The 27,946-nt window shown below is 40.5% G+C and overlaps 1 protein-coding gene across 1 annotated transcript; it reads right to left on the bottom strand.

Moving 5' to 3' along the window:
* Positions 1 to 71: 71 nt before the first annotated feature.
* Positions 72 to 27,946, bottom strand: rab1ab (RAB1A, member RAS oncogene family b). The gene is made up of 6 exons (XM_067989507.1): positions 27,669 to 27,946; positions 15,066 to 15,138; positions 7,504 to 7,599; positions 5,424 to 5,519; positions 3,048 to 3,179; positions 72 to 1,421 (listed from the first exon to the last, which is right to left on the bottom strand). The coding sequence occupies exons 1-6, from the start codon at positions 27,689 to 27,691 to the stop codon at positions 1,224 to 1,226; spliced, it is 618 nt and encodes a 205-aa protein (XP_067845608.1). The 5' UTR covers positions 27,692 to 27,946; the 3' UTR covers positions 72 to 1,223.

Below are 27,946 nucleotides of genomic sequence, written 5' to 3'. Positions count from 1 at the left end.
TATGGAATTTAAAAAAACAGATGAATACCTATCAAAAGACTTGCATTTATACATAAATAAACCAAGAAATGTGGAGGAAAAAGTGCCATTAAGCATTTTATTTAGAATGAGTAAAAATAAATTTGAATTAAATCACCCTTAACCATGCTTAAAATATTAACTAAATTGTTTCAAATTATATGGGTCCCTAGACTAATTCTAAAAATGAAATGGTTAGCATGCCTGATATACTGTAACTGTTTACGAAACTTTCTGGACAAAAGAAAAAGCCACCAGTATCCAGATGTACAGTTCCTAAAAATCCACAAAAATAAATGAAATTCACTTGTAAAAATGTCACCTGTTTGGAGCACCTGGTCAATGAGCAATATCCCTGTGCTCACATATGCAGTTTATAAATACAAGCCATTTTCCAAGGCAAATGGAAATCATAACAACCAGTGATCTACATATTGAAAACGGTCATCCACAACCAAATCTACAGTGAGATACAACAAATGAGATATATGCAGAATAAATAATTAAGACATTTAAAGCTCTGCAGCAATTTAGCCCATTTTGTTTTGCAGGCTACGATGCTTCTGTGGACCATTTTGTACCACCATGTTAGTTCTAAAGTAATTCTAGTAAGTACAATATTTTATTAAACATTTCCTCAGTTGTTTAATGTTACATATGTGCAACAAATTACAATGTTCTGCAGCCACAAGTTATATGCAGAGAATATGAAGGTAATGCAGTGTAATTCTCTTGTATCTCTACAGAAAGTACTAGCAAAATCAGATCTGACACATAACCTCTCACTAAATTTTATTGATGTCAATGAACATGACAAAACACTGTTGTGCTGCTTGACGTGAAATGGCTAAACTTCATCTTCAGAGGAGATTCAATGTTGACATTTAAAACATGCCATTATAAACAAAATCAATTTTTATAATATAAACCAACCACAAGAAAATCTGATAACAGGTATGAGATTTATGCACATTATTAATGACCTGCACGCTTTAAGTTTAAAACAGTTCTGAAAATGAAGTTAGTCTCAAGTTGGAAATCCCAGCCAATAGTGGCATTTCAGTGCCTGATTTTGTGTCTGAAAGGGAGCAGGAAAGGGGCAGGGGGCAAGCCTGTAGTGGTGTGGCTACATACAGTACAATTCAGGCAATGTTTCTTACTTTTGGGCTTATTAAATCAAATTTATTAGGAGAATGTGAAAATTCTTAGCAGCAACCCCCACTGGACGACTTCACTGGTGTGCTCTGGATATTTACATTTGACTTTTCAGAACCACCAGAAGTAGCTCCAGGACCCATTCGTTTTTTAATCTCAGCAGCCATCGTCATAAAGGCTTGTTCTACATTTGTTGCATTCTTCGCACTGGTTTCCAAGAATGGAATCCCAAGGGAGTCTGCAAATTCCTGTTGACCAATAGAAGAGGAATTAATTACCCAGCAAGAACCTCCACTTTAGTTTATATACCAGTACATTAAGTTTCTCTCATGCATTTTACTACATTGTAAATTGATCAAGTACTTTATCTGCAAAGTTCTTTTTGCAACTGAATTTTCTGATAATGCACATCCTTCAAAAATATACATGAAAACTCAACATTCTACTACAATATAACCAGATTTTGGGTTAGGATTCCAAGAACTACACATGTACACACATAAAATGGAAATGGGCTTTACATTGTAATTAACCCCAGTTGTTACTGCCTAACTATAATGTATTTACAACTATATCTTGGTCACATGCATCTGTCTCCTTCAATTGATTTATTGCAAAACTTGCACAAACAAAAACTAACCCAAGACTATTTGACAGTTATTAGGAAATTGTTTGGATTAAAGACAATAAATGACTCAAAGCGCTTAACTTTATTTTGATGGGGAAGGTGGGGTGCACACATTACCTGCATCAATAGGCCAATTGTTTTCAAATAATACCAAGAATTTGCATCAAAGCATATCATACTCTCAACTACAAGAGACCAAATTTTTAAGAACTACACTGGAATCAAATTTCTACACTAGTATTGATCATTACAAATTTGTGCACTCGCAGAAATACTGAACTATCAGAGTGCCTTTATTCGATATATGTATCTACATACATGTTTACTGTTCATTCAAAACCAGTAAGCAATTTAACTAAAACAATACTTGTGCTCAAAAATGATTACAATTAAGCAACTAAATTAAAAAGGGTCCTGAAAAAAAACCCCACAGAATCCTTGGAATGATATTTTATATTTATTTCAAAAGATTAATACAAGGATTTTCCTACATATAAACCTCATTAAAAAGATTTTAACTGTTTACTGATTCCAGAAATGTTACAAAAGTAAGGAAGCACAAAATGCTCATTTTGCTAGGTAAGTTCCAAGAGTAACTAAACATTTCCTCAATTTGGAATCAACAACTTTTTTTTATATAAAAGGAGGACATGGCAATGAAGTGACTCATTTAACCCCCACAGCTTATATTACATGTGGCTCAGAGGGCAGGCAATTTGCTTCTGTCAACAAGCAATCTGAGTGTGGCCTGGAGAAGACCCTCCCTGAACATTCTCAGAATCTTCACTCCCACCGTGCTCACACAGCTGGCACTTAGGAATACAAGAATATGAAAGGCTAGAAATGGATCACCGTAGTCTGTCTAGGCTCCCGTTTTGTACACACCTCAAAACAGTTTTTTTTTGCCATTAAACTATCCAGCTCCCACTTGAATTTAACACTGGACCTGCATTAGCTGATTCTTCTCTCTCCCAGGACCACAATGAAAAATCAAACCATCATTGATTGACGCAATATTTTTACATTTTCGGTCATTTAGGACGGATTTTTGGTATTTTTAAGCAATTAAAGGTGAAGTTATGGATATGTGAATTTTGCATTTCATTTTTCTGTACGCATGCTATCTTCAACATTGTTTTTCTCTTGGAATTGGAATGCTTCCATCACTGCTAACTATTCTGGAGAATGTAAAACCAACATTTGTGTTGCATTTAAGTATATGAGAGATTGACTTTACGCAACATACCTTTGCTGTTGTATAGTCCACCACTTTCTTTGTGGTCAGATCACATTTGTTCCCTACCAATAACTTGTTAACATTTTCACTGGCATAACGATCTATCTCCTGAAGCCACTGTTTTACATTGTTGAATGACTCCTGGAGGAAAAGGAACAAGAAAAGCTTGAAAATGTGCTCTTCACTCCCTTCCTCTCCTAATGACACCGACTCATATTCAGGTATGGTTTCACAAATGGCAACAGCCCTCCAGTCCCTCACTCCAGTCCTGGTTTTCACGTGAGCCTGAACAGTGAACGTTTGCAGACTATTTGTGTGTCATATCAGCCAAACCCATCTTCAGCTGACATCTGTATAGGTTTACTTCCAACTATTTGATAAGTTTCTCCTCCTAAAAGAAGAGTGCCATTAAGGATTCGGGGAGGGGTATGTCATCCAAACTTAATTTTAAACAAAGCAAAATAAAATTAAAAATGGTAGGCTCAAATCAAAGATATTGGTGAGACCGCATCTGGAATACTGCATACAGTTTTGGTGTCCATACTTAAGAAAAGACATACTTGCTCTCGAGGCAGTACAAAGAAGGTTCACTCGGTTAATCCCGGGGATGAGGGGGCGGACATATGAGGAGAGGTTGAGTAGATTGGGACTCATTGGAGTTCAGAAGAATGAGAGGCGATCTTATTGAAACATATAAGATTGTGAAGGGGCTTGATCGGGTGGATGCGGTAAGGATGTTCCCAAGGATGGGTGAAACTAGAACTAGGGGGCATAATCTTAGAATAAGGGGCTGCTCTTTCAAAACTGAGATAAGGAGAAACTTCTTCACTCAGAGGGTAATAGGTCTGTGGAATTTGCTGCCCCAGGAAGCTGTGGAAGCTACATCATTAAATAAATTTAAAACAGAAATAGACAGTTTCCTAGAAGTAAAGGGAATTAGGGGTTACAGAGAGCGGGCAGGAAATTGGACATGAATTTAGATTTGAGGTTAGGATCAGATCAGCCATGATCTTATTGAATGGCGGAGCAGGCTCGAGGGGCCGATTGGCCTACTCCTGCTCCTATTTCTTATGTTCTTATACCATGCAGTCCCCACTTATCACAGAAGGCACCCAGTGAACAGGTAGGCAGCACATAGCAGCGCTCAAGGATTACACAAGTGCAAACTAGATCAATTTTAAGAAACAAAATTATATGAATGTTCAGCTAATCTGTTTTTTTGGTTGAGAGGAATATTGGCCAGGATACCTCCCTACTTCTCTCTGAATTGTGCCATGGGATCTTTTACATCCACCTGAACAGGCAGACTTGGTTTACTGTATCACCTGAAGAGATAGGACCTCAGTCAATGGAGTAATTGAGTGTTAGCCGAGGTTATATTCTCAAATCCTGGAGTGGGATTTAAATCCACGACTTTCTGACTCAGAAGCGGCAAAAGCACTGCCACCTGGTCCAAGCTGATGCTACTTCCTGCAAGGGTCACCAAACAGGAACAGGATGTCTGCCCAGCAAAACCTCACCTCCCAAAATAGCTCAGGGAAGTCAAGGCTAACTGCAGTGACTCTACTGGCGCCCCAATCTACACAGACCTAGAATGTAACCATGACCACCCTTGCTTGTACTGCTGAGTGTTCCATCAATATGGTGCATTTATCACCATTCTGGGCCATCAGGGATTGTTCTACCCGTGGCACTTTCTAACTTCAACTAATGAAATATTGAGCTTCACAGCGGTACTTCCAATCACCACATTGAGAACAGCAAAGTTACTATAGTTGTCCATTATTAGTTCTACACTTGTACGGTTAAGTATTCATTAGATTAACAGGCAACTATATTAAAAAAATCTTACATCTGCATGTAGTTCTGGAGTCAACTTTTTCCACTTTACTAGTCAACTAATATTTTCATATACTTTGATTTTATAAGACCAGAATTTCCTTTAATGTTGCAAAAAGTTCCCCCCCCACCCCTCCAAATTTATCCTGGCCTCTTGGGATCTAGTTCCTCACCTCACAACCAACCCCCCCCCCACCCCTCCATCTGCCCTGGGTTTTCTACCAATTTTTGTTTTTGATGCTAAGAATAGAAGTTGTGGGAAAAGAACTGGATTATAAAAATAGACTTCAATCATTGCATTTTCTAGAGTACTGCAGCACAAATAAAAGAACAACGTAGCAGCTACTTAAATTAGCCAATTAAATATAGGGGGGGGGGAAAAAGAGGGGATATATATTTATCTCTATTTCTATATATATCCATTGCTGGACTGCAATATCTAATCATTTATAGCATCAGATTAGTTTTAATGGTGTAACTAATATCTGTCACCGTGTGATTTGCTTTCTTTATTTCACCATTGTATTTAGTTTAGTTTCATGGTACCTGGTCTGTAACATCATACACAACTATGATGCCATGTGCTCCTCTGTAATAACTGGATGTGATCGTTCGAAACCTCTCCTGACCTGCTGTGTCCCACTGGATGCAAGAACAAAAAACAAAATCCCTTTAAGTCAGGGTTGGTATAATCATAGCTCTTACGATGCATAATCTCAAACAAAACTGATTTAAAATGGACAGCCAGTCTATAACAAGAGCTATTTTCCTCATTTTTTATGTTGTTCTCCATCTCCCAATTCAATCCACAGGCCATGTATCATTTCACAACTACTGAATGGTGGGAGCTAAAACAGTGTGTATATGTGTATATATATATATATATATATATTTTTTTTTAAAAGGTACTATTTTGAACTAGTTCGGAAGTTAATGTAGATGTTTGATGAATCACAGCACCTACATTGAGCAAGTTTCCAAATTGGTGATTTTTTTTTAAAAAAGCAATAAACTCTCGGCGCCAGACCTCATTACAGCCTTGGTCCAAACATCGACAAAAGAGCTGAATTCCAGAGGTGAGGTGAGAGTGACTGCCCTTGACATCAAGGCAGCTTTTGACCGAGTGTGGCACCAAGGAGCCCCAGTAAAATTGAAGTCAATGGGAATCAGGGGGAAAACTCTCCAGTGGCTGGAGTCATACCTAGCACAAAGATGGTAGTGGTTGTTGGAGGCCAATCATCTCAGCCCCAGGATGTTGCTGCAGGAGTTCCCCAGGGCAGAGTCCTAGGCCCAACCATCTTGAGCTGCATCATCAATGACTTTCCCTCCAACATAAGGTCAGAAATGGGGATGTTCGCAGATGATTGCAGTGTTCAGTTCCATTCACAACCACCCAGATAATGAAGCAGTCCGTGCCCGTATGCAGCAAGACCTGGACAACATCCAGGCTTGGGCCGATAAGTGGCAAGTAATATTCACGCTGGACAAGTGCCAGGCAAGTACCAGGCTCCTTGGTGCCACACTCGGTCAAATGCTGCCTTGATGTCAAGGCAGCATTTGAATAAAATAAAATAGCTGGACTATAACTTGGTGTTGTAAAATTGTTTACAATTGTCAACCCCAGTCCATCACCGGCATCTCCACATCTTGATGTCAAGGGCAGTCACTCTCACCTCGCCTCTGGAATTCAGCTGTTCTGTCCACGTTTGGACCAAGGCGGTAACGAGGTCTGGAGCAGAGTGGTTCTGGCGGAACCCAAACTAAGCATCGGTGAGTAGGTGATTGGTGAGTAAGTTCCGCTTGATAGCACTGTCGACAACACCTTCCATCACTTTGCTGATGAGAGAGTCTAACCACCTCCCCTTGACATTCAACGGCATTACCATCGCTGAATCCCCCACCATCAACATCCTGGGGGTCACCACTGACCAGAAACTTAACTGGACCAGCCACATAAATACTGTGGCTACAAGAGCACGTCAGAGACTGGGTATTCTGCGGCAAGTGACTCACCTCCTGACTCCCCGAAGCCTTTCCACCATCTACAAGGCACAAGTCAGGAGTGTGATGGAATACTCTCCACTTGCTTGGATGAGTGCAGCTCCAACAACACTCAAGAAGCTCAACACCATCCAGGACAAAGCAGCCCGTTCGATTGGCACTCCCTCCACCACTGGCGCACCGTGGCTGCAGTGTACACCATCTACAGGATGCACTGCAGCAACTCGCCACGGCTTCTTCGACAGCACCTCCCAAACCCGCGACTTCTACCAACTAGAAGGACAAGGGCAGCAGGCACATGGGAACAACACCACCTGCACGTTCCCCTCCAAGTCACACACCATCCCAACTTGGAAATATATCGCCGTTCCTTCATCGTCGCTGGGTCAAAATCCTGGAACTCCCTTCCTAACAGCACTGTGGGAGATCCTTCACCACACGGACTGCAGCGGTTCAAGGTGGTGGCTCACCACCACTTTCTCAAGGGCAATAAATGCTGGCCTTGCCCACATCCCATGAATGAATATAAAAAAGATTAAAAAGCTAGAAATTTCCCAGATATCAATTTATCAACGATATATTTTAACTTCACAATTTCAATGCTCCAGTATTTAGAAATACTTACGATTTGAAGTTTGATGGTCTTGCCATCTAACTCTATAGTTCTGATTTTGAAGTCCACACCAATTGTACTGATATAACTTTCTGTGTATGTATCATCCTGTAAATGAACAGAATATTGAAGAAAACGGCAATAGCTTTACTTTGTAAAGTACAGTAGCATCAGAACGCAACAACCTACTTTTGATATCCTTAAGTATTCTTCATTTAGCCATCACACTGAATTGGTGTTCCTAAACTTGAGATTGAGACTTTATCCATTTTCTGGACTAAAATCTCTGTAGAGCTCTGTTCTGGGTCTAATGTCTGGAAACTTTTGCAATATCCCAAGGAATCTGGAGAGACCCTCTCCCCACCGATCTTTGATCCCACTCAACTATGTTGCCTGAAAGTGCACTGATCAGTTTAAATCCTGCAGCCACACACTGGGGAGAAACTGGGTGTTTTGTTTTTTTTTAAGTCCAGACTACAGGTTTTTATAATGCTCACTTTGAATTGTAATAGTTTTCTTTTGTTTTCCTTATTTGTTCTCATTCATATTCAATTGTACTGCCGTCTGCAATTTGAACTAAAATGCTGGCCCAAGAGCAGGAAAGTAATCAGTCAAGAACTGGAATTTAAGCTCTTTGACAGGATATAATCAGAGTGCCACTTATAGATATGACTAAGGAAGTAATCCAAAATGTCCTATTGCTTATGCTGAAAACAGAGTTGATAATCACATGCACCCATGACACAAACAAACATTGCACAGTATCCAGCTGCCACTTACATAACCACTGGCACGTACCACTTATGCAAACCCTATAAAAATCATTCCAGAAACAACCCTTACAGCATTTTTGCTGTTCTGCTGCTTCTGGTCATTTCCACAGCTGCCTGACGAGCCAGCATCACCCCAACAGCAATGTTAATCAAGATGACAGCCAGTCTGTTTTCTCACTGTGGGGAAGGTATTGGGGTGGGATCAGAAAGTTACAAATTTCAACTTACAAACAACGGCTTCTTGAAGCAGCTCTACACTACAGAAGTGTCACACTGCTCACACTTTTTAAAAACAGCTTTTACTTCTCACCATTTTGGGGAGGGGGGAAAATCATGGTGTCCCATGTGGCAACTTTGTTTTATCTTCCTGTGACAGCTTGGTTGAGTTAGCAGATGGAACCTGCTTCCCTACAAGGAAAAGGAGAATAGTGTGGCAAGTCAACACAGCACTCTTCTGCTGTATGTATTGGCAACAAGTTCATGGGCCACACAGGAAGAGCTTTTTAAAGATCCCTCCACTTTCAGTCTTGTCTGTACGTGTGTTGCCACTACACTGCAGCGTTGTCTTGTATTTTTTGTTCCTTTTTAATTCAATTGCACACAATAGCCTTCATATTTCTAGTACTGGAACTTTAAGAAGCACTCAAGCACAGTATTCTAAATGGTTTCTGGACACACTGTTCTGTAGTTAATGTTATATATGTGTGGGTCCATCAATTTACATCCTAGTACTGAATTATCAAAGGAATTGACCACAACTGATGAGTTATGAATATAGACTCTTTCTCCCCAGTTTGTAGGTTGCCTTGCCATTTAACAATGTAACTGCATCGGTTCAAGTGGAGCTGAACCTACACAAGCTCTTGAGCATTCTGTAACAAGAAGGACTATTTGCAGTTAAATCACGATTTAGTACGTGCGCTCAGTCAAAATGTAACTTTTACAAAAGGCCACTGCCATTGCTATCAATAATTTTCATTGACGATACAAAAGGGAGCCGTTTACATTTACTCCAATCTCTGCAATATACCATTCTCAAATTTAGGATTGAATAAATCAATTTCCTGCATGCTGAGTAGGAGTACAGTCTACACTATTCAATGGTGCTTCATGCAAGTTACTTAAATTCAATTTTTTTAAGCACTAAATTCCCTACTTTGTGATATTATTGTGCTAGAAGCCTGACCCTTGCACAGAATCTACTGCTCTTAGGGTGATGTTATCTGACCAATTATGAGCATTGAAATTTCAGCACAGGAGGAAGGGGAGGGGAAGCCACATTTGACCCATTGTGCTTGTATCAGTGCTAGATCCACATTTAACTGCACACCCTAATCCCAATTTTCCTGTACCATTTAATTTTTTCATCTTTAATTTCACAAAATATCACGACTGACAGCTTTAATAATCATTTTTAATACATTTCAATAATCCTTTGTGAAAATTTCTTCGAGTCTCCATTTTTATACTTTTATTACTAATTGGTTTCTGCTGCTTTGTTACCAATTCAATAACTAGTGTAAATAATCTTACCATTTGCCTCAAACCTTTTTGAATAGGTCTTAGATCCTCTCCCCTTAAGTTTGACAACAACATTTATCTCTCATCTATTTACAGGGGGAGTTAGTGGCATGCATGAAATAAAGTTCCAAAAATGTATGTTAAAATGGGAAGACAACTAGAACCAAATTAAAGTGTACTAGTAAATCTAAGGTGGTGGGAAAGCGGAGAGATATGGTACCCTTCTAAAGCAAAAATGCAGTTACTAATCTTTCTTAAAACATTTCTACATGAACCCGCAATACGATTTGACAAATTTCTTCTCTCAATAGGAGATTATCTAGTATTAATGTAATGCACGTATACTAAATCATTTCAAACCGTTAACAAGCTAGCCACACTGCCCCAAACGCAGAATAGGGAAACAAAAATCTGTAGTTAATACTTCCAAATTGTTAATGGTGAAATGCACTCAGGAGTGCATGCTGATCCACAGCAACAATTGACATTCTGTCTCTCTTCGGTACGTATTATACCATATAGATCAAAAGGTATAAACCTACCATGCTTCATGTTTACCATCCCTGGCCACAAGAAATAAAGTGTGACCAGACCACACTCCTGTTTGCAACAATTTAAACCAACATAAGATTTGAAATTTACCAGTTGGCTCCTCCACACAAAATCTTAGAGACACCTTGGGCCTCAGGAAAGCAGAAATTCCAGTTTCTTAGTTCCCAGGTTTTCTCTTTAGCTCAATTAGAGAAACTGTTTGCATAAAACTGCATGTTTGTGCAAATACATGCAACGAGCACACGCTCAGAATTATGCTGCAATTTTAAAATGTAACTCACTACCGTTGGTTTGAAGTGAGCTGCAAAATTTTCTATTGGGAAAAGTGAATTGAACATTTAAGGAATTGCATTAAGACACTAAACAAAAAAAGGAAAATGCACAGAAGGGCAAGAGGAATGAATTAATATAAGTTCTTTTTCTTACTTGTGAAACAACTAAGTCACAGGATAGACAACCTAAGTCAAATATGAAAGTTTTCCATCCAAGTGGAATAAACTGGATATCCCATCATTCATTAATAAACATTTTGTGGAGTCATACAGCTAGTAGAAATCCTTAGATGAATAACTAGACAAAAAGAAGCCTTTCAAAGAGGTCATAATTCTGCTCTTTTTGAGAGTGGAAGTGGGTGACTTATTGGGTTTGGGGGGGGGGGGTGGGGGGAAGTGGAGGGGTAGAAGAAAAGGTGGGAAGAGATGAATTCATATCCCATACGTTTGGTCCATGGGGGTGGGCAGTCAACTTGCTCCCACGCCGCAATATTACTCTAAAGTGAGCAACAGTATAACTCCCACTCTAATGAAGTGCTGAGTTTTTAATTCAGCACATCTTCAGGGTTGGGATTTGGAAATGGTTGGATAATTTCAGGTGTGAACCTGCATCTGATCACATAAGAGCACTTCATTTTTTTAAATTTAGTGTATAAAACAGTATAAAATTGTAATCTTCAATTTTTGTTTTACCAAAACAAAATGACTTCAATTCCAAGAAAGTCACTTAACACTTAGTTTTGACAGACCACAGTTTTTCCCCACCCCCTCTCATTCTCCTATGGGGAGCAAAAGGATTGAGAGGTTTCACAGGTGTCAGCAGCCATCTGGGTACTTCGCCCAAGTGGCCAGTTTCATGCATAAATCTACACAGAAAATGTTGGCTGGCTAATCATGCATGGGGATGGGGATCACAGCAATCTTGACCCCATCTTCACACACAAACATGTATTTTCCTTTACGGTCATTAACCAGCAAACTGGATACAGAAACCATGGATGATGTCGTGTCTCCCTAGCCTGAGTGTGCCAAGGCAAACTGCAGTTTCTCATTTCCTATTTCCCCCCCACCCAAAAAAAAAACATCCTGGCTAATGTCAGTAAATAGCAAAGTCCAAAATACCAAAGCAGAGTTCTGTTACCTTGGCAATCGGGACAGTGACTATGATGAGTTAAAATATAGGCCAACACCCTTCATTTATGCAATTTTCCACCCCCCCCCACACAACCAAAATCAAAGCATAGTAATATTTAGGGAAGGCTTTTGATTCTTTAGTTTAAAAAAAAGGAGTCTGAACAGATGGATAGATGCATTTGAACAGAGACCTCATTCAAATTTATCCATCCACTCACGTCTCCCTTATTTACAGTCAATTTAGGGAGGATGGCCATTACACAATATGCTAAAAGTGACAAGTTGAACAAGCTGACAATTTGTTAAGCTCCTGCACTGGTACTTAGCTCAACAAATTCAAAAGCAATTTATATTCTTAGTGTTAACTTCTCCCTACTTCCTCAGGCTGTCAAAACAATCAAATTGTAATCATGTCCCTCAGAAGGTTCATCTCAGCAAAACACTTTGACCGTGAACAACGTAACAAATTTTAACGCCTTTATTTTGGAAGATTGGTGAAATGACTATATTAAGCACATAGCTAATCAGCTGTCATTTCATGGGATAACTTTTAAGCATTACACAGAACTTTGTAGTTTCCACAAGAATATCAGGTTTAAAATCATTGAACTAGTACTCAGTAATGTACATCGGTCGGACTAGATATGAACAGTTACTTGGTCAAGTGTGGAGTGATTAGGGAAAGCCAGCACGGATTTGTTAAAGGCAAATCGTGTTTAACTAACCTGAGAGTTTTTTGATGAGATAACAGAGGGTCGATGAGGGCAATGCAGTTGATGTGGTGTATATGGACTTTCAAAAGGCATTTGATAAAGTGCCACATAATAGGCTTGTTATCAAGATTGAAGCCCATGGAATAAAAGGGGCAGTAGCAGCATGGATGCAGAATCGGTTAAGTGACAGGAAGCAGAGAGTAGTGGTGAACGGTTGTTTTTTGGACTGGAGGGAGGTGTACATTGGTGTTTCCCAGGGGTCGGTGCTAGGACCACTGCTTTTCTTGATATATATTAATGGCTTGGACTTCAGTGTAGAGGGCACAATTTCCAAGTTTGCAGAAGTTCACAAAACTTGGAAGTGTAATGAACAGCGAGGAGGATAGTGATAGACTTCAAGAGGACATAGGCAGGCTGGTGGCATGGGCGGACACATGGCAGTTGAAATTTAACGCAGAAAAATGTGAGGTGATACATTTCGGTAGGAAGAATGAGGAGAGGCAATATAAACTAAAGGGCGCAATTCTAAAAGGGATACAGGAACAGAAAGATCTGGGGGTATATGTACACAAATCATTGAAGGTGACAGGACAGGTTGAGAAACCGGTTAAAAAAGCTTTCGAGATCCTGGGCTTTATAAATAGAGGCACAGAGTACAAAAGTAAGAAAGTCATGATGAACCTTTATAAAACACTGGTGCGGCCACAACTGGAGTATTGTGTCCAGTTCTGGGCACCGTACCTGAGGAAAGATGTGAAGGCCTTAGAGAGGGTGCAGAAGAGATTTACGAGAATGATTCCAGGGAAGAGGGACTTTAGTTACGTGGATAGATTGGAGAAGCTGGGGTTGTTCTCCTTGGAAGAGAAGGTTGAGAGGAGATTTGATAGAGGTATTCAAAATCATGAAGGGTCTAGATAGAGCAGATAGAGAAAAACTTCCCACTGGCGGAAAGGTCAAGGATCAGAGGACATAGATTTAAGGTGATTGGCAAAAGAACCAAAGGTAACATTAGGAAAAACTTTTTTTTAAAATACAGTGAGTGGTTAGGATCTGGAACGCACTGCCCGAGCAAGTGGTGGAGGCAGATTCAATCATGGCCTTCAAAAGACCTAGAAGAGAAAAAAATTGCAGGGCAACGGGGATAGGGCAGGGGAATGAGACTAGCTGGATTGCTCTTGCATAGACTCGATGGGCCAAATGGCCTCCTTCCATGCTGTAACCTTTCTATGATTCTATGTCCAGATAACAGGTATTTATGCACTAGTGAACAAATTACACCATGTGAAATAAGCAGTTGTAAGAACTGTAGCAGACAACTTAACATTTTTTGATCAATTTAAAAGCTGCATATTTGAATTAAATTAATAGCTGATGCTTTATATCAACCATGTACATCACAGATAGCAATAGATCAACTAATGACCTGGTGTTTTTCAAGATCACTTTTAGCTAAAATAGACAAGAGCCACAAGTTTATGGGGAAAAAAACCTACTGAGTTTGCTTTTTTGTGGAGGTGAGGAAAGAAGATAGCCGAGTACCACTTTAGAGCAAGGTGTACCATTCTGGAGCAGTCTAGGTTTAGAGTTAGACCTGGTAGCTAACTTGCGCACATCTCAACCCTTCGATGCACCATTAACAAGTGATCAAATCATTCTAATCTTACAACTTCTTCAGATTCCAATCAGCTCGAGTCAGTATTTTTTATGGATACTGTTGCCAAACTGAACATAACTTGCTGTAAACACTTGAACAGGGTTACGCTAAACCAGAGCTTAGGTTGTACTTGTGGCTGTTATGGTTTGATGCTTCACAATTCCTGGAATGAGCTTTTGTTAACAGCAGCAATTTCTCATCTTCAGTGGTCGATGATACATCTTGGAATTTCAAAAAAATTCATCCAAATCCCGAGCAAAAGGTGAACATGGGGGGTGGGGGGAAAAGCGAGAGAAAGAGGATGCTGAAGCAGTAGATTCATTACACATGCTGCCAAAACCCCTGGCGCAGTTAGATTTCACTCCAAATGAGAACTATAGGAATTTACCCAGCGTAGTATTGTCACTAGGTTTATTTAGTACACAAGTACCAATATCCTATATGAAAAATTAGGAAAGCCAATATGCTTTAATACAATACTCAATTCTTCTGCACCTTAGTCTTCTCCTTTTCCTGGTGACAGATCTTAAACCACCAAAACTTCACACTGGTGATATATGGCTCAAAATACTCTCTTCAGGCACAACCCAAATTTGGAGGACAAAATAAGATTTTGCACTTTTTCACTGTTGAAATTCCACATGACCATCATAATCCATTATATTCAAAGTCTTGTATATAACATGTGTCATCACTCACTTCCTGTAGGGATTCTCTGTAACACGGTCAAATCCCAGTGATAACAATGCAGCGTGAACACATATCTGGGAAAGGCACATTTTGGATTTCAGTATGCCACTTTGGGTGCCATTGTGGAGTACAATCGATATTCTAGACCCATGAATGTAAAACACTGCATTTACCTAAATGGCAAGTCTTTATGGCAACTATAAAGCTGGTATAAGAATTGTCAGAACAAGGTTAACATGCAAAAAAAAGTGAAAGCTGTACTTACTGCAAATCTAAGGAGGAGACAAGATTTTCCAACACCAGAGTCTCCAATCAGCAGCAGCTTGAATAAATAGTCACTGAAAGAGATAAATGCAACAGAATTTATCAAAAGATTGCATTGTGTACTTAACATTCTATACTAAAATATAACACTGAACAAGTTTGTTTCATTTGCGGTGAGTCACCTTTCATTATTGTACCTGCATGAACACAGAACTCTTTCCTTACCTGAAAATAATTATGCTTCTATGGGCACCAGCAATCCTCTGCTACGTTGCCCAAATGACTATTCTTCGTGTGAGAGCTTGGTAGCTTGAGTCAATGGGTTTGAGTGAATAGTCTTCACTAAAGGCACTGGATGCTTGGTCAGATGATCTCACAGAACAGTATTCCAACCCTGACTGATTTTCTCCCCCAGCTGTCAGCCTGGAGATGCAGAAGTATACTGTACCAACTACTTCCATTTATATAGCGCCTTTAACTTAAAAAACACACCCCAGGGCGCTTCATACCAGCGTAATCAGACAAAAATGGATGTCAAGCCAAATGAAGATATTAGGAGGGATGACCAAAAGCCTGGTCAAAGAAGTGGATTTTAAGGAGGGTCGTAAAGCAAGTGAGGTGGTGGAAAGGCATACGGGTTTATGGAGGGAATTCCAGAATGTTGGGCCTAAAAGTCTGAAATGACATACCAATGTTGAGGCGAGGTGGAGAGAGGTGCAAGAGAGACCACAGTGGAAGGAACGCAGAGTCCTGGATTTGGTGGTTTGGGGAGGAAGGAGGTGTTTTCAGGGATGGAAGAGGTTACAGAGATAGGTCTGAGGCTATGAAGGTTTAAATGCGAGAATGAGAATTTTAAATTGGAGGACCGGGAGCCAATGTAGGTCAGCAAGGACAATAGTGATGGGAGAGCAGGTCAGTACAGATAGGATACAGGCAGCAGAGTTTTGGATGAACTGAGTTATGGAATATGGAGGGCAAGCTAGCCAGAAGAGCATTAGAATAGTCAAGTCAGGAGATGACAAAGGCATGGACAGGAGTTTCAGCAGGAGGGGGGGGCAGAGGTAGGCAATGTTACGACGGTGGAAGTAGGTGGTCTTTATCACGGAGAGGATACGGGGCTGTAAACCCAGTTCAGGGTCAAATAGGATGTTTACAATTCTTTTAGATACACTGTGTCTGGTATATGTAGAAGGATGTCTGTTAAGTCGGAAAGTCCATCTCGGGCAGGTTAAGAAATGAACATGGGGGTCAGCTTCTGCATGTATGCTGACAACACCCAGTTCTACCTTTCCAATTCCTCTTTAGACCCCTCCACTGCCTCTGTTGTCAGACTGCTTGTCTGACTGAGTATTGGATAAGCCTCAATCTCCTCCATTTAAACATTGGAAAGAATGAAGCCATTGTTTTTGGTCCCCACCACAAACCCCGTATCCTTATCACTGATTCTATCCCCCTACCTGACCACACTCTCAGATTTAATCAGACTGTTCGCAACCCCAGTCCATCACCGGCATCTCCACATCATATCTAAAAGAACTAGAATTAAACTAAACACTAAGGACTGAAGAGTGAGACTGAACTTTAGTGTCAAAAATATACTCGTATCCTCAAATTCCAGAGAAACCCCTCCAATCTGAGTGACATGTTAGAGGAGTTCAGCTCTTCAGGTGACAATCACCTTACGCAGCCCTGCTGGCACCCTTGATGACCTCCAAAACAATGAAGTACAGGCCAAACTCCAGTTTAGCTCAAGTTGCTGCCTTGCTATTCCACTCTTGTTTATACAATCCACTTAAATCCACTCAAAACAGCACAGCTAGCACAATCTGGCAACTAAAGCAGTGACAGCACTTTCAAAACAGCTAACTTGTGAAATATAATTTAGTGTTAACCTCCTCACTTCTATTCAGGTCAGATCTACTCACTCAGCTGGCCTCTTGCAACTCTCTCTTACAACTTGGTGCAGCAAGCAACCAAGCAAACAGAATGTTGAACTATATATACTTTTTGATATATATTAATGACCTGGACTTGGGTATACAGGGCATAATTTCAAAGTTTGCAGGTGACGTGAAACTCAGAAATGTAGTAAACAATGAGGATAATAACAGACTCCAGGACACAGACTGGTGAAATGGACAGACACGTGGTGCATGAAATTTAACGCAGAGAAGTGTGCAGTGTTTCATTTTGATAGGAAGAATAAATGGTACAATTTTAAAGGGGGTGCAGGAACTGTAGGACCTAGGGACGCACATACACAAATCTTTGAAGGTGGCAGGTAATGTTGAGAAGGCTGTTAAAAACGCATTAGGGATCCTTGGCTTTATAAATAGAGGCAGAGAGTAGAAAAGCAAGGAAGTTATGCTAAACCTTTATTAAACACTGGTTAGGCCCCAGCTGGAGTATTGTGACCAATTCTGGGCACCACACTTTAGGAAGGATGTCAAGGCCTTAGAGAGGGTGCAGAGGAGATTTACTAGAATGCTACTGGGGATGAAAGACTTCAATTACATGGAGAGACTAGACAAACGGGTTGTTCTCCTTAGAGCAGAGAAGGTTATGGGGAGATTTGATAGAGATGTTCAAAATCATGAAAAATATTGATAGAGTAAATAAGGAGAAACTATTTCCAGTGGCAGAAGGGTCAGTAACCAGAGGACACAGATTTAAGGTAATTCGCAAAAGAACCAGAGGCGACACGAGGAAATTTATTTTTAACGCAGCGAGTTATGATCTGGAATGCACTGCCTGAAAGTGTGGTGGAAGCAGAATCAATAATAACTTTCAAAAGGGAATTGGATGAATTGGGAAAATTTGCAGGACTAAGGGGAAAGAGCAGGGGAGTGGGACTAATTGGTTAGATCTTTCAAAGAGCCGGCACAGGCACGATGGGCCGAATGGCGGCCTTCTGTACTGTATGATTCTATATAGCTAATACAGTAGCATATGCAATGGAGAAGTCATACGCAATGTGTACAGTTGCCCTGGTTAGGCCACACTGGGTACAATGCCCAATTCTGGTCATCAAAACACAAGGGAAACATTCAAGCTTTGGGAAGTTTAGAGAACAGCCAGGAAATTGATTCCCATTGTCAGAGGACAACGTTGAAGAAAGAGTGGAGAAACTTGGGCTTTTTAACCTGTAAAGGTGACAGGATCACACAGAAGTATACAAGACAGTAAATGATAGGAATTCTACTTGAAACTGATGTAGCATCACAGTACAACACTTCCAAACTCATTAGTTGGATATGTTGAATTTTAGGACTTACTAAGAATGTGATAAGGCACTATATAAATCAAATTCTTTCTTTACTAGCCTGTCCAAACAGGAATAGCTAAAGGAAGTTGTCCAGCATATCATTTCCTCCGAATTCAATCCTTCTTGTTTATTGTCCAAGTTCGTTCAATAAACTAATGTTGTCCCACAAAGTGTACACATCACAACTGCAAGAGATCCAAATCTGATCAGCAGCAAAAGCAAAAACACAAACAGCAAATGCAAGCCACATTCAAATTATCGAGAAAAAAAAATGCTGGCTCATACATCACAACCTTGAATTTCAGTTGATTTATAACCTCTGGACTCCTAAATTTGTTAATCCAAACCAGTAATTATTCTATTTATCCATAAATATTGAGATCCATTTGACCTACATGAATCATAATTGAAAAACAGACACTAGGGAGAGCTTACAAGGCACTGTTGTGTATTTGGTAGTATAACAGGGTGTAATCAGTGAATTCTGTAATTAGTACAAATATATAATGAAAGACTCTAATGGCTACTAAGAATAAGCAAAGTTTTGGAGAAGTTATACTGGATTGCCAAAAGGATATTTTTATATATTATGTGTTTTTGGGGTGTGATCGACACAGACAAGCCATTTATTGCCCACCCCAAGTTCCCGCAGACACCGAGTCAACATGTAATGTGGGGCTAGAGTCACACATAGGCCAGACCGGGCGGGGATGGCAAGTTCCCTTCCCTGTCTGCAGCCTTTGATACGGGTGACCACACCATCCTCCTCCGATGCCTCTCCTCTGTAGCCCTGCCGAGTGGGACTGCCCTCACCTGGTTCCATTCTTACCTATCCGGTCGTAGCCAGAGAACCTCCTGCAATGGGTTCTCTTCTCCCGAGTTACCTCTGGAGTCCCCAAAGATCCATTCTTGGCCCCCTATTTCTCATTGACATGCTGCCCCTCAGCGATATCGTCTATAACATGCCAGGTTCCACATTTATGCCGACTACACCCAGTTAGACCTCACCACTTCTGTCGACCCCACCACTGCCTTCGTGTTATCAGACTGCCTGTCCAACCTCCAGACCTGAACAAACCAAAATTTCCTCAAATTAAAGGTCAGAACCGAAGCCATTGTCTTCAGCCCCCACCACAAACTCCATTCCCGAGCCACTGGTTCCATCCTCCTCCCTGGCCACCGCCTCAGGCTGAACCAGACTGTTTGCAACCTTGGCATCCCATTTGACCCTGAGCTGAGCTTCTAACCCCATACCCTTTCCATCACCAAGATCACCTACTTCCACCTCCGTAATATCGCCCATTTCCGCCCTGCCTCAGCTCACCTGCTGCTGAAACCCTCACGCATGTTTTTGTTACCTCCAGACTTGACTATTCCAATGATTGCCTGGCCGGCCTCCCATCTTCCACCCTCCACAAACTTGAACTCATCCAAAACTCTGCTGCCCGTATCCTAACTCACACCAAGTCCCGTTCACACATCACCCCTGTACTCACTGACTTAGATTGGGTCCCGGTCCTTCGATGCCTCAATTTTAAAATTCACATCCTCGTGTTCCAATCCTTCTTTGCTTATAGTTAATTTGAGTTTGATCGCATTCCTGTAAAGTGCCTTGGGATGTTTTACTACGTTAAAGGCATTACATAAATGTATGTATGTTGTTGTAGTTGTAGTAGTAGTAGTAGTAGTAGTGAACCAGCTGGGTTTTTACGACAATCCAGCAGCTTTCATGATCATTTTTCTGGTCCCAGCCACAAATCACCAGATTTAATTAACTTAAAATCCCACCGTGACAAGTTGGAAATTAACACTCAACCTCAGGATTGCTAGCCCAATACCATAAACACTAGGCTACCGTACCCATCCCATGTCTACCTGCAATAATGAAGATCAAGTGGTTTCTATAACCATCTGCAGAGTCAAAAGCTAAGATGGCAGTTTTGATATCTGCATCACTATATCTACCATTTTAGCAAACTTGCTTAAGATGCAGGTGACTATTCTTTCCTCCCCAAACCTCTTGAGAACGGTATTTACATTTTCTTTGGCTATAAATGCAAGTGCTTTGTTTATTCTCGCTCCCCTTCCAAAAACCAGTATTTTTCCCCTCACTGGAAGTGGTCACGAGCGTAGTACTGCACCAGGGAGGTTTTTTTAATTTTCAAGTCTCTAATGACCCGCACCTTGAACACATTCGCCAAGCTCATGTCCCAACAGCGGCTGAAATGACTGAGCTCAGCTTAGAAGTGCCTCATAATCTCCTTCTGCAAACATTAGTTGCCCTCAGTGACTCAGAATAATGTCCTCCCAAACACCGTCAGTTTGCAATTACGTAATAGTTTATAAGAACATAAGAAATAGGAGCAGGAGTAGGCCATCCGGCCCCTCGAGCCTGCTCCGCCATTCAATAAGATCATGGCTGATCTTTGACCTCAACTCCGACCTATCTTAGCCTTGAATATACTCAACAGCATCCATAGCCCTCTGGGGTAGAGAATTCCAAAGATTCACAACCCTCAGTGAAGAAATTTGTCCTCATCTCAGTCTTGAATGGCTGACCCCTTATCCTGAGACTATGCCTCCTAGTTCTAGACTCTACAGGCAGGGGAAGCAACCTTTCAGTATCTACCCTGTCAAGCCCCCTCAGAATCTCTTGTATGTTTCAATGAGATAATTTAAGCTATATACAAGCACAAAAAATGACAGTTTCCCTCCCACCACATTAGTCTCATGGTTACTGGTAAATTTTCTGCTCGCTTGTTATATCACATGGGTCATTATCGTGCACTCTGCGTATTATAGCATATATCCAGCTCTACTGATCCACAGCTCCATTTATGCATTTCAAACAAAGTGTCAGGAGGACCTGGAACCTGGTTAAAATTTCCAATTCCTGAAGTCAAGCCTTAGAGAGGAAGCAAGCCTGTGCAGAGGGAAACTTCTAAGACATTTCTAAAATTAACTGATTTTAAGTGCAATTTTGTGTTCTATGTTATAAATATTACCTTTAGCTATAGATACTAACTTGGGGAAGAAAATGGTGGCCAAAAGCAATTTGAAAAAAAACAGTTAAATGATTTGCCTGGTTCTAAGATTGCTAGGTTTGGAAAAAAAAGTGAACAACTTTATTGGGTGGTCTGTGATCCTTGTTACTATATTAGTAATTTTTCTTACCTGTCTAGGGAATGAAAGTTGTTTAGTCAATGAAATATTTTAACCAATTAGTACGTTAACAGATTGTGGATAATTGAGCCAATTACTTTTGTCTTACATTCACTTTGAGGCTTTAGACAACATTAAAAACATATTTCCCTGTGAAGTTCAGATGGATTTTGTGCAGTTGGTGGAAATCAGATACTGATGATCACTGGAGGAATCTGATGGAATCATTAATGAATAATCTACGGTTGAATATCAGGAAATTTACTCAAGTAATTTCTTTATTATTTTCTCCCTCATGTCCAACACATTTTGGCAATTTTCATTTTAAGTCTTTCTTGCTTAATCTTTACCATTGTCTCTTATTTTTCTTCTATCCCATTCACTCCCAAAAAATAAACAAAATTTAGGGACAAAAATCAGCATTTAATATATTTAAGCAGATTAAGTGAGCACTGCACTATTAGTACTAAAAATGGAAAAGACCAAAAATAAATTTGGAAGCCCTGTAGAATCATGTATTGACTCCTGAGTTTACTTAATGTTAAAGTGTCCTATTAATACAATCGTATCAGTCGACACTTTCTGGTTTGGCCTATCGCTGCTCAGACAAGTTATCAAGAAAGGTGTGCCAACCTTTCTTTTTTAATTCCGAAATCAGTTTAGCTTTGTATTTCAATCTTCCTACTGGAAATGAGACATGAATCATCGAATTTCACAGCACAGGAGACCATTTGGCCCATCGTGCCTGTGCTGGCTCTTTGAAAGAGCTATCCAGTTAGTCCCATTTCCCCCCGCTCTTATAGAATCATTGAACATTACCTGAGAAAATACAATTAATGTGCAATAGGATGGATTGACTGAAATAAAACTACAAACCCCTACCCTATACAAAAAACAAACAATTTAGCATCATGTAATTGCAATATTTAATCCCCAAGGTCCTTTACACATTCATAACCATCAATCCCCTTTTCTCAGTCACTTTTTGACAGAATCAAAGTTAACACCAACAGACCAGCAAATGCTAGATATTTTTTCAGCTTGGTTCTTATAACTACTCTGAAGTATGTTATTAATTGTGGTTCACAAGCAGAAGTCTTCAAATCAGAAATACACCATGGGGATGCATAACGTATACACACACTTCACATAACTCAGTAAAAATGCCCTCACCTAGATCAATTTGCCTTTTAACCCCAATCTAACATCCTCAAGAGAATACTCAGTCAATGGAATATCTTTAAGATTAGTAGTGATCTACAACAGAGTTTTCTTAACGAGTTACAATAAAACCAGTTTGTCCCAGGTCAAAACTAATTTCATAAAATAAGAATGTTCTGACATTGCAGAATATGAGGATCTTGTGACATTCGTTAGGTTAAACATCAAAAAGGTAGCTTTCTGGTAATACAGTCCTTCTGTCTCCTTTTGTTTCTATTCAGTTTGTTTAATTTTTGCTTACAAGGGGTTTCAAGATTCAATATTGGACCTTTTCATTAATGGAACTGGAGGCCTTTAGAAAAATAATTTTGAATATACATCTGAACAAAACAGGGATTATTGTGTTTGTTTTGTCTAAAGAACAAAATGATTACAAAGTATCACCAATAGAACTCTTGGAAATAGTTTGCTACAAATAAACTACATGCGATTAAATTTAGTTTTGAAAGGACAGTGTCCTTTTTGTTGTACTTAACCAGCAACATCTCAACGTTTAATTAACTGAATAGCTTGTATAGCACATGACAACCATTTCCTGCAGTTCCACATACATGAAGTCTTAAAAAAATACACACCAGGACCAGTTCCAGATACCCGTTGAAGGTGGTGCCCAGAGGGGGTAAGTGTTTCTTTATGGAGAGGAAAACAAAAGGAGGGAAGGTCGGTGTAAGCTGCGTCTGCTCACCTCCCAGACAGGAAATAAAACAGCTGCCCGTCCCCCATCTCAACCATGGAAGGTGAAAGCTTATTTGGACACTGAAGATGAGGGAGAAGTACTGAGTTGAATATCTTGACATTTGTTCATAGTTAGCATGCACCAAAGTATATACATCATAGTATTGGAGCAGTGCCCAGTTAGCAAAACTCAGCACTGCTGAATACAGCAATGTGTACACTTTGAGTCATGCTAAACCAGGTGAAACTTGGGGTGGGGCACAGGGATAAAGGGTTGTCAGAAACAGGTTTGTGAAGGCGGGGAATACAGTAGTGTTCCTGGTCTTGAGTGATCTGTAAGCACAAACACCATCCGAGCATCACTCACAACCAACCTGCAGTTCACAGTATATTCCACATTGAAGTAAATGTATGGATGAAAAATGTTACTGGCAGCAGATTTGGTACTTTTTTTTGAGAGATCAGGGCCATTAGAAATTATTCAGTAGTCTAAGGAACAAGTTGATGCATAGATTGATTTGGAGGCAATGGATTGTGGGGGGGGGGGGGGGGGGAGGGGGTTGGGGGAAGAAGAGAAGAGGGAGGGGAAAGCAAACCAAATCTACACTGAATTTTAGGCGCACATCAACCTGATTCTCTCTTCACCCCCCACCCCAATAGTTATACTTACATAACATCAAATAAATATGCTTTGTCCCTTGGGCTGTTCCTTGCAACAGATCTATCAGGCACGAGAATTGACTTTCAACATACTTAGGGAAGTGAATGACCGCAGGTAAAAATTCCAAGATAAAACAAATCTTCCAGACCATGAATTATAATCTACATTATTCAACCCTGTCTGCCTACATCTCTTCTAGATGTATCTTTGTATTCTCCCATTCCTATTCTTAACTGCATATTATTACAGTTCCTTATTAAAAGGAATTTGCTGACTCAGCAATAACTACTAGACGTTTTATTGCAGGGAAATGTAATTCTCTCACTTCCTTTGTCTACTCAGACTCGAGACATTTTATACTCTCATCCTCCAGTTAGTGATAAGTAATTAAATAACCTGCTTGCATTCTACATTAGGCATGCTCTTCTTCATTTTAATCACACGCCTTCTGTTCGATTTATTCAATAGAATAAATTCCGTCAGTTTATCTTCAAATCTTAAAACAAAGTCCCAAAACCACTTGTAATGTTGTCTGAACCCTCAGCAATGTCCTTCAAGAAGGCAAAGTGCCCAAAATATTCCAAATACTATAAGGTTAAGGCAAATCGGTTATGACTTATAATCGAATGCCCTTGAGCTCACAGCAATTGATTACAGCTTCAGGCTGAATACATTCAGTAAACAAACACAAATAAATCTTTTTCCAACACTGTCAAAAGACAATCCATCCGCTGTGCAGAGGTTTCATGTTACATTACAATATCACCTAACGTTGCTAGTACATCTGCTTCAAAAATATGGCCAAATCCATTTGAATTCTCTCTGATGAATGGGACAGTATTTTGGAGCTTATAAATGCAATCCAACAAATCATACGAGTGCCATGTGACAAGCAGGTCTCTTATGAATATAATGTAGTAGCAATTGTCGTAAATGTAATAAAACCATCCCCCACCCCCCAGGATGGATAATGGCAAGCAATTTTCTCAGTTAATTTCATTCTCAGATCAAATGTACATCTAAAAGTTCATCACTACACAAAATATGCAGTACTGTACTTTTTTATATTTTAAAGACAAGTGTAATATCAGTTACTTGTCCTAAAGGGCTCTTTTTATTAAAAAATTAAACAGTTTCAATGTGAAAATTCTCTACTTGTTTTCTAATACCAGTTATTCACTGATATCATGATACATTTCAAGTAGAATACTATTGGCCCATTTAGCCTGCCTATCTAATGATTCCCATTCTTTCCTGCATATGATTTTATTTCAAAAATATTGTACAAAGTTAAACTTTTAACTGCATTAGTTTATTATTCTTAAATACAAGATTTACAATACACAAATTCAAGAAATTCAGACTTCAGCACTTGCTGGACAACAGCGTGAATTTATATAGTACCTTTAACCTTAAGGCAATTCACAGGAGCGTAATCAGACAAAAACTGACACCGAGCCAAAGGAGGAGATATTAGGAGGTGACTAAAAGCTTTGTCAAAGAGGTAGGTTTTAAGGAGCGTCTTAAAGGAGGAGAGAAAGTTGGAGGCTTTGGGAGAGAATTCCAGAGGTTAGGGCCTGGACGTCTGAAGACAGGGCTGCCAATAGTGGGGCAAAGGAAGTTGGGATGGACAAGAGGCCAGAGTTGGAGGAACAGAGTGTTGTAGGAGGGTCGCAGAAGGTTACAGGGATAGGAAGGGGCAAGGCCATGGAGGGATTTTAAAAAATCGAGAAGTTAGTGGAACAGGAGCTCATGTAGGTCAGCGAGCTACAGCGAGGGGTGATGGGTGAGTGGGTTAGGATATGGGTAGCAGAGTTTTAGACAAGCTCGGATTTATGGAAGGTGGAAGATGGGAGGTCAGCCAGGAGAGCATTGGAATAGTTGAGCCTGGAGGTAACAAAAACGTAGATGAAGGTTTCAGCAGCAGATGGGCTGAGGCAGGAATGGAGACTGGCGATGTTACGGTTGGAGCAAAACTTTTGACATGTTTCATTTCACTTTCCACCCAACTGCACATTCCATTTACTTGTCAGCATTTCAATCTAAGTGTCAACATGGCTCAGCTGATAGCTTTTGAATCAGAAGGTTATGGCTCTGAGCCCCACACCAGGACTTGAACATAATCTAGGTCGACAGTTTGGTGCATTACTGAGGGAGTACTACATTATCAGAGACGCCAGAGATTAAACGTTAAATCAGCCTCAACTAGGACAATAGCTTGAATTATTTCTCAAGATACACTGCTGCTGTTGGGGGGCATTATTTTTTGCTTAACATGCGTTAATAGATGCTGTAACATTTTTCATTAATAAAGGGCACTTGCAAACTTCACACTCTTAACCTGCCACTATTTCGCAATGGATCTAATCTTTTAATTGTGAACCATGCCAAGTGACAATTGAAAGGCCTTAGTTCAAATAAAATGCTTAAACATGCTAAACGTAGTTACTTTTGTTAGAAACAGTTCTCAAATTGGCACCTTTCAAGGCATTATTCCACATCACTAGCTGTCCTCCACTGCCTCATCGAAGGGGTCATTCATTGAAAGATTAGACACTAAATACCTGTATTGTCAGGTCATTCGAGAGCAGGAGGCAGTGATGAGCCAGTTTCTCATTATGACCAAGCACCTCAGTCAGGAAATCCTAAACCCAACTTTCGGTTTCTACATTAATGGGCTCATTTAAAGTAACCATATTTCACAAAGAAAAACAAACTTGCAATGAATTAATTTCCCCTCAGTGATTGGCTATCTGGAATTAAATTTGCCATAAGTCAATAACCAAACCTACATACAAGTGCAGATCAAAACACTTTCAGAAATTATTTTCTCCTCAGTCCGTGTGTGTCTCTCTTTCATCCCCAGACTGAAGCCCGGATCTTTGTTATCCCACTTTTCCCATCGGAGTCAGGAATCTGTTCCCATGCAAAAACAGGCCGTTAACAGCTGGATCACGGTTGGGCCTCACCTGTACCAAGGGCAGTCAGCAACTGCACCACCTCACACAAAGTTACATAGGAGCAGGAGGCCATTCAGCCCCTCGAGCCTGTTATATAGGAGCAGGAGGCCATTCAGCCCCTCGAGCCTGTTATATGGCAGCAGGAGGCCATTCAGCCCCTCGAGCCTGTTATATAGCAGCAGGAGGCCATTCAGCCCCTCGAGCCTGTTATCCAACATTCAATTGGATCATGGCCGATCTGTACCTTGATCCCCATCTACCCGCCTTGGTTCCGTAACCCTTAATACCCTTTATAAATTTATCAATCTCAGTTTTGAAATTTCCAATTGACCCCCAGCCTCAACAGCTCTTTGGGGGAGAGAGTTCCGGATTCCCACTCCCCTTTGTGTGAAGAAGTGCTTCCTGACATCACCCCCTGAACGGCCTGGCTCTAATTTTAAGATTAAAAGCCCCTCTCGTCCTGGGCTGTGCCCTCCACACACCAGCCGGCTCCAGGCCGGGGTGTCGCCGCCAGCTGAGGGGAGGCCGGCCGCCCTCACCTCTCCTTTAGTTCACTCGTTGCCCCGCCGCCGCCGCCGCCGCCTCAGCTTGTAGGCCCAGATCACCGGTCGTTATTAATCAGAGAGAGAGAGAGAGAGAGGAATGAAGGCAGGCACTTACTACTCGGGATTCATGGTTGACATCTCACTTTCACCCTCTCCAACCCCGCAGTCCGCTCCACCGTTCTTTTATTTCTGTCAAGTTTTTTTTTTCCTTAGGGCTCTTCACAACCCCCTCCCTCCCCCAAAAAAAAACCCGTCGAAATAATTAAAAAATATATATAATATAAAATAAATTTAAAAAAAAATGTTGTGGGGAAGAGAAACGTCTCTTTTGCCCCGAAACTCCGAGTCGCCAAGAAGCGGGACCCCGAGAAAATGGCCGCCCGTCCAACCCGG

This window comes from Heptranchias perlo, chromosome 8, assembly GCF_035084215.1.
Source record: "Heptranchias perlo isolate sHepPer1 chromosome 8, sHepPer1.hap1, whole genome shotgun sequence".
NCBI lineage: Eukaryota > Metazoa > Chordata > Chondrichthyes > Hexanchiformes > Hexanchidae > Heptranchias > Heptranchias perlo.
The sequence above is the reverse complement of the archived record's forward strand: the minus strand, read 5'-3'. Positions and strand labels throughout refer to the sequence as shown.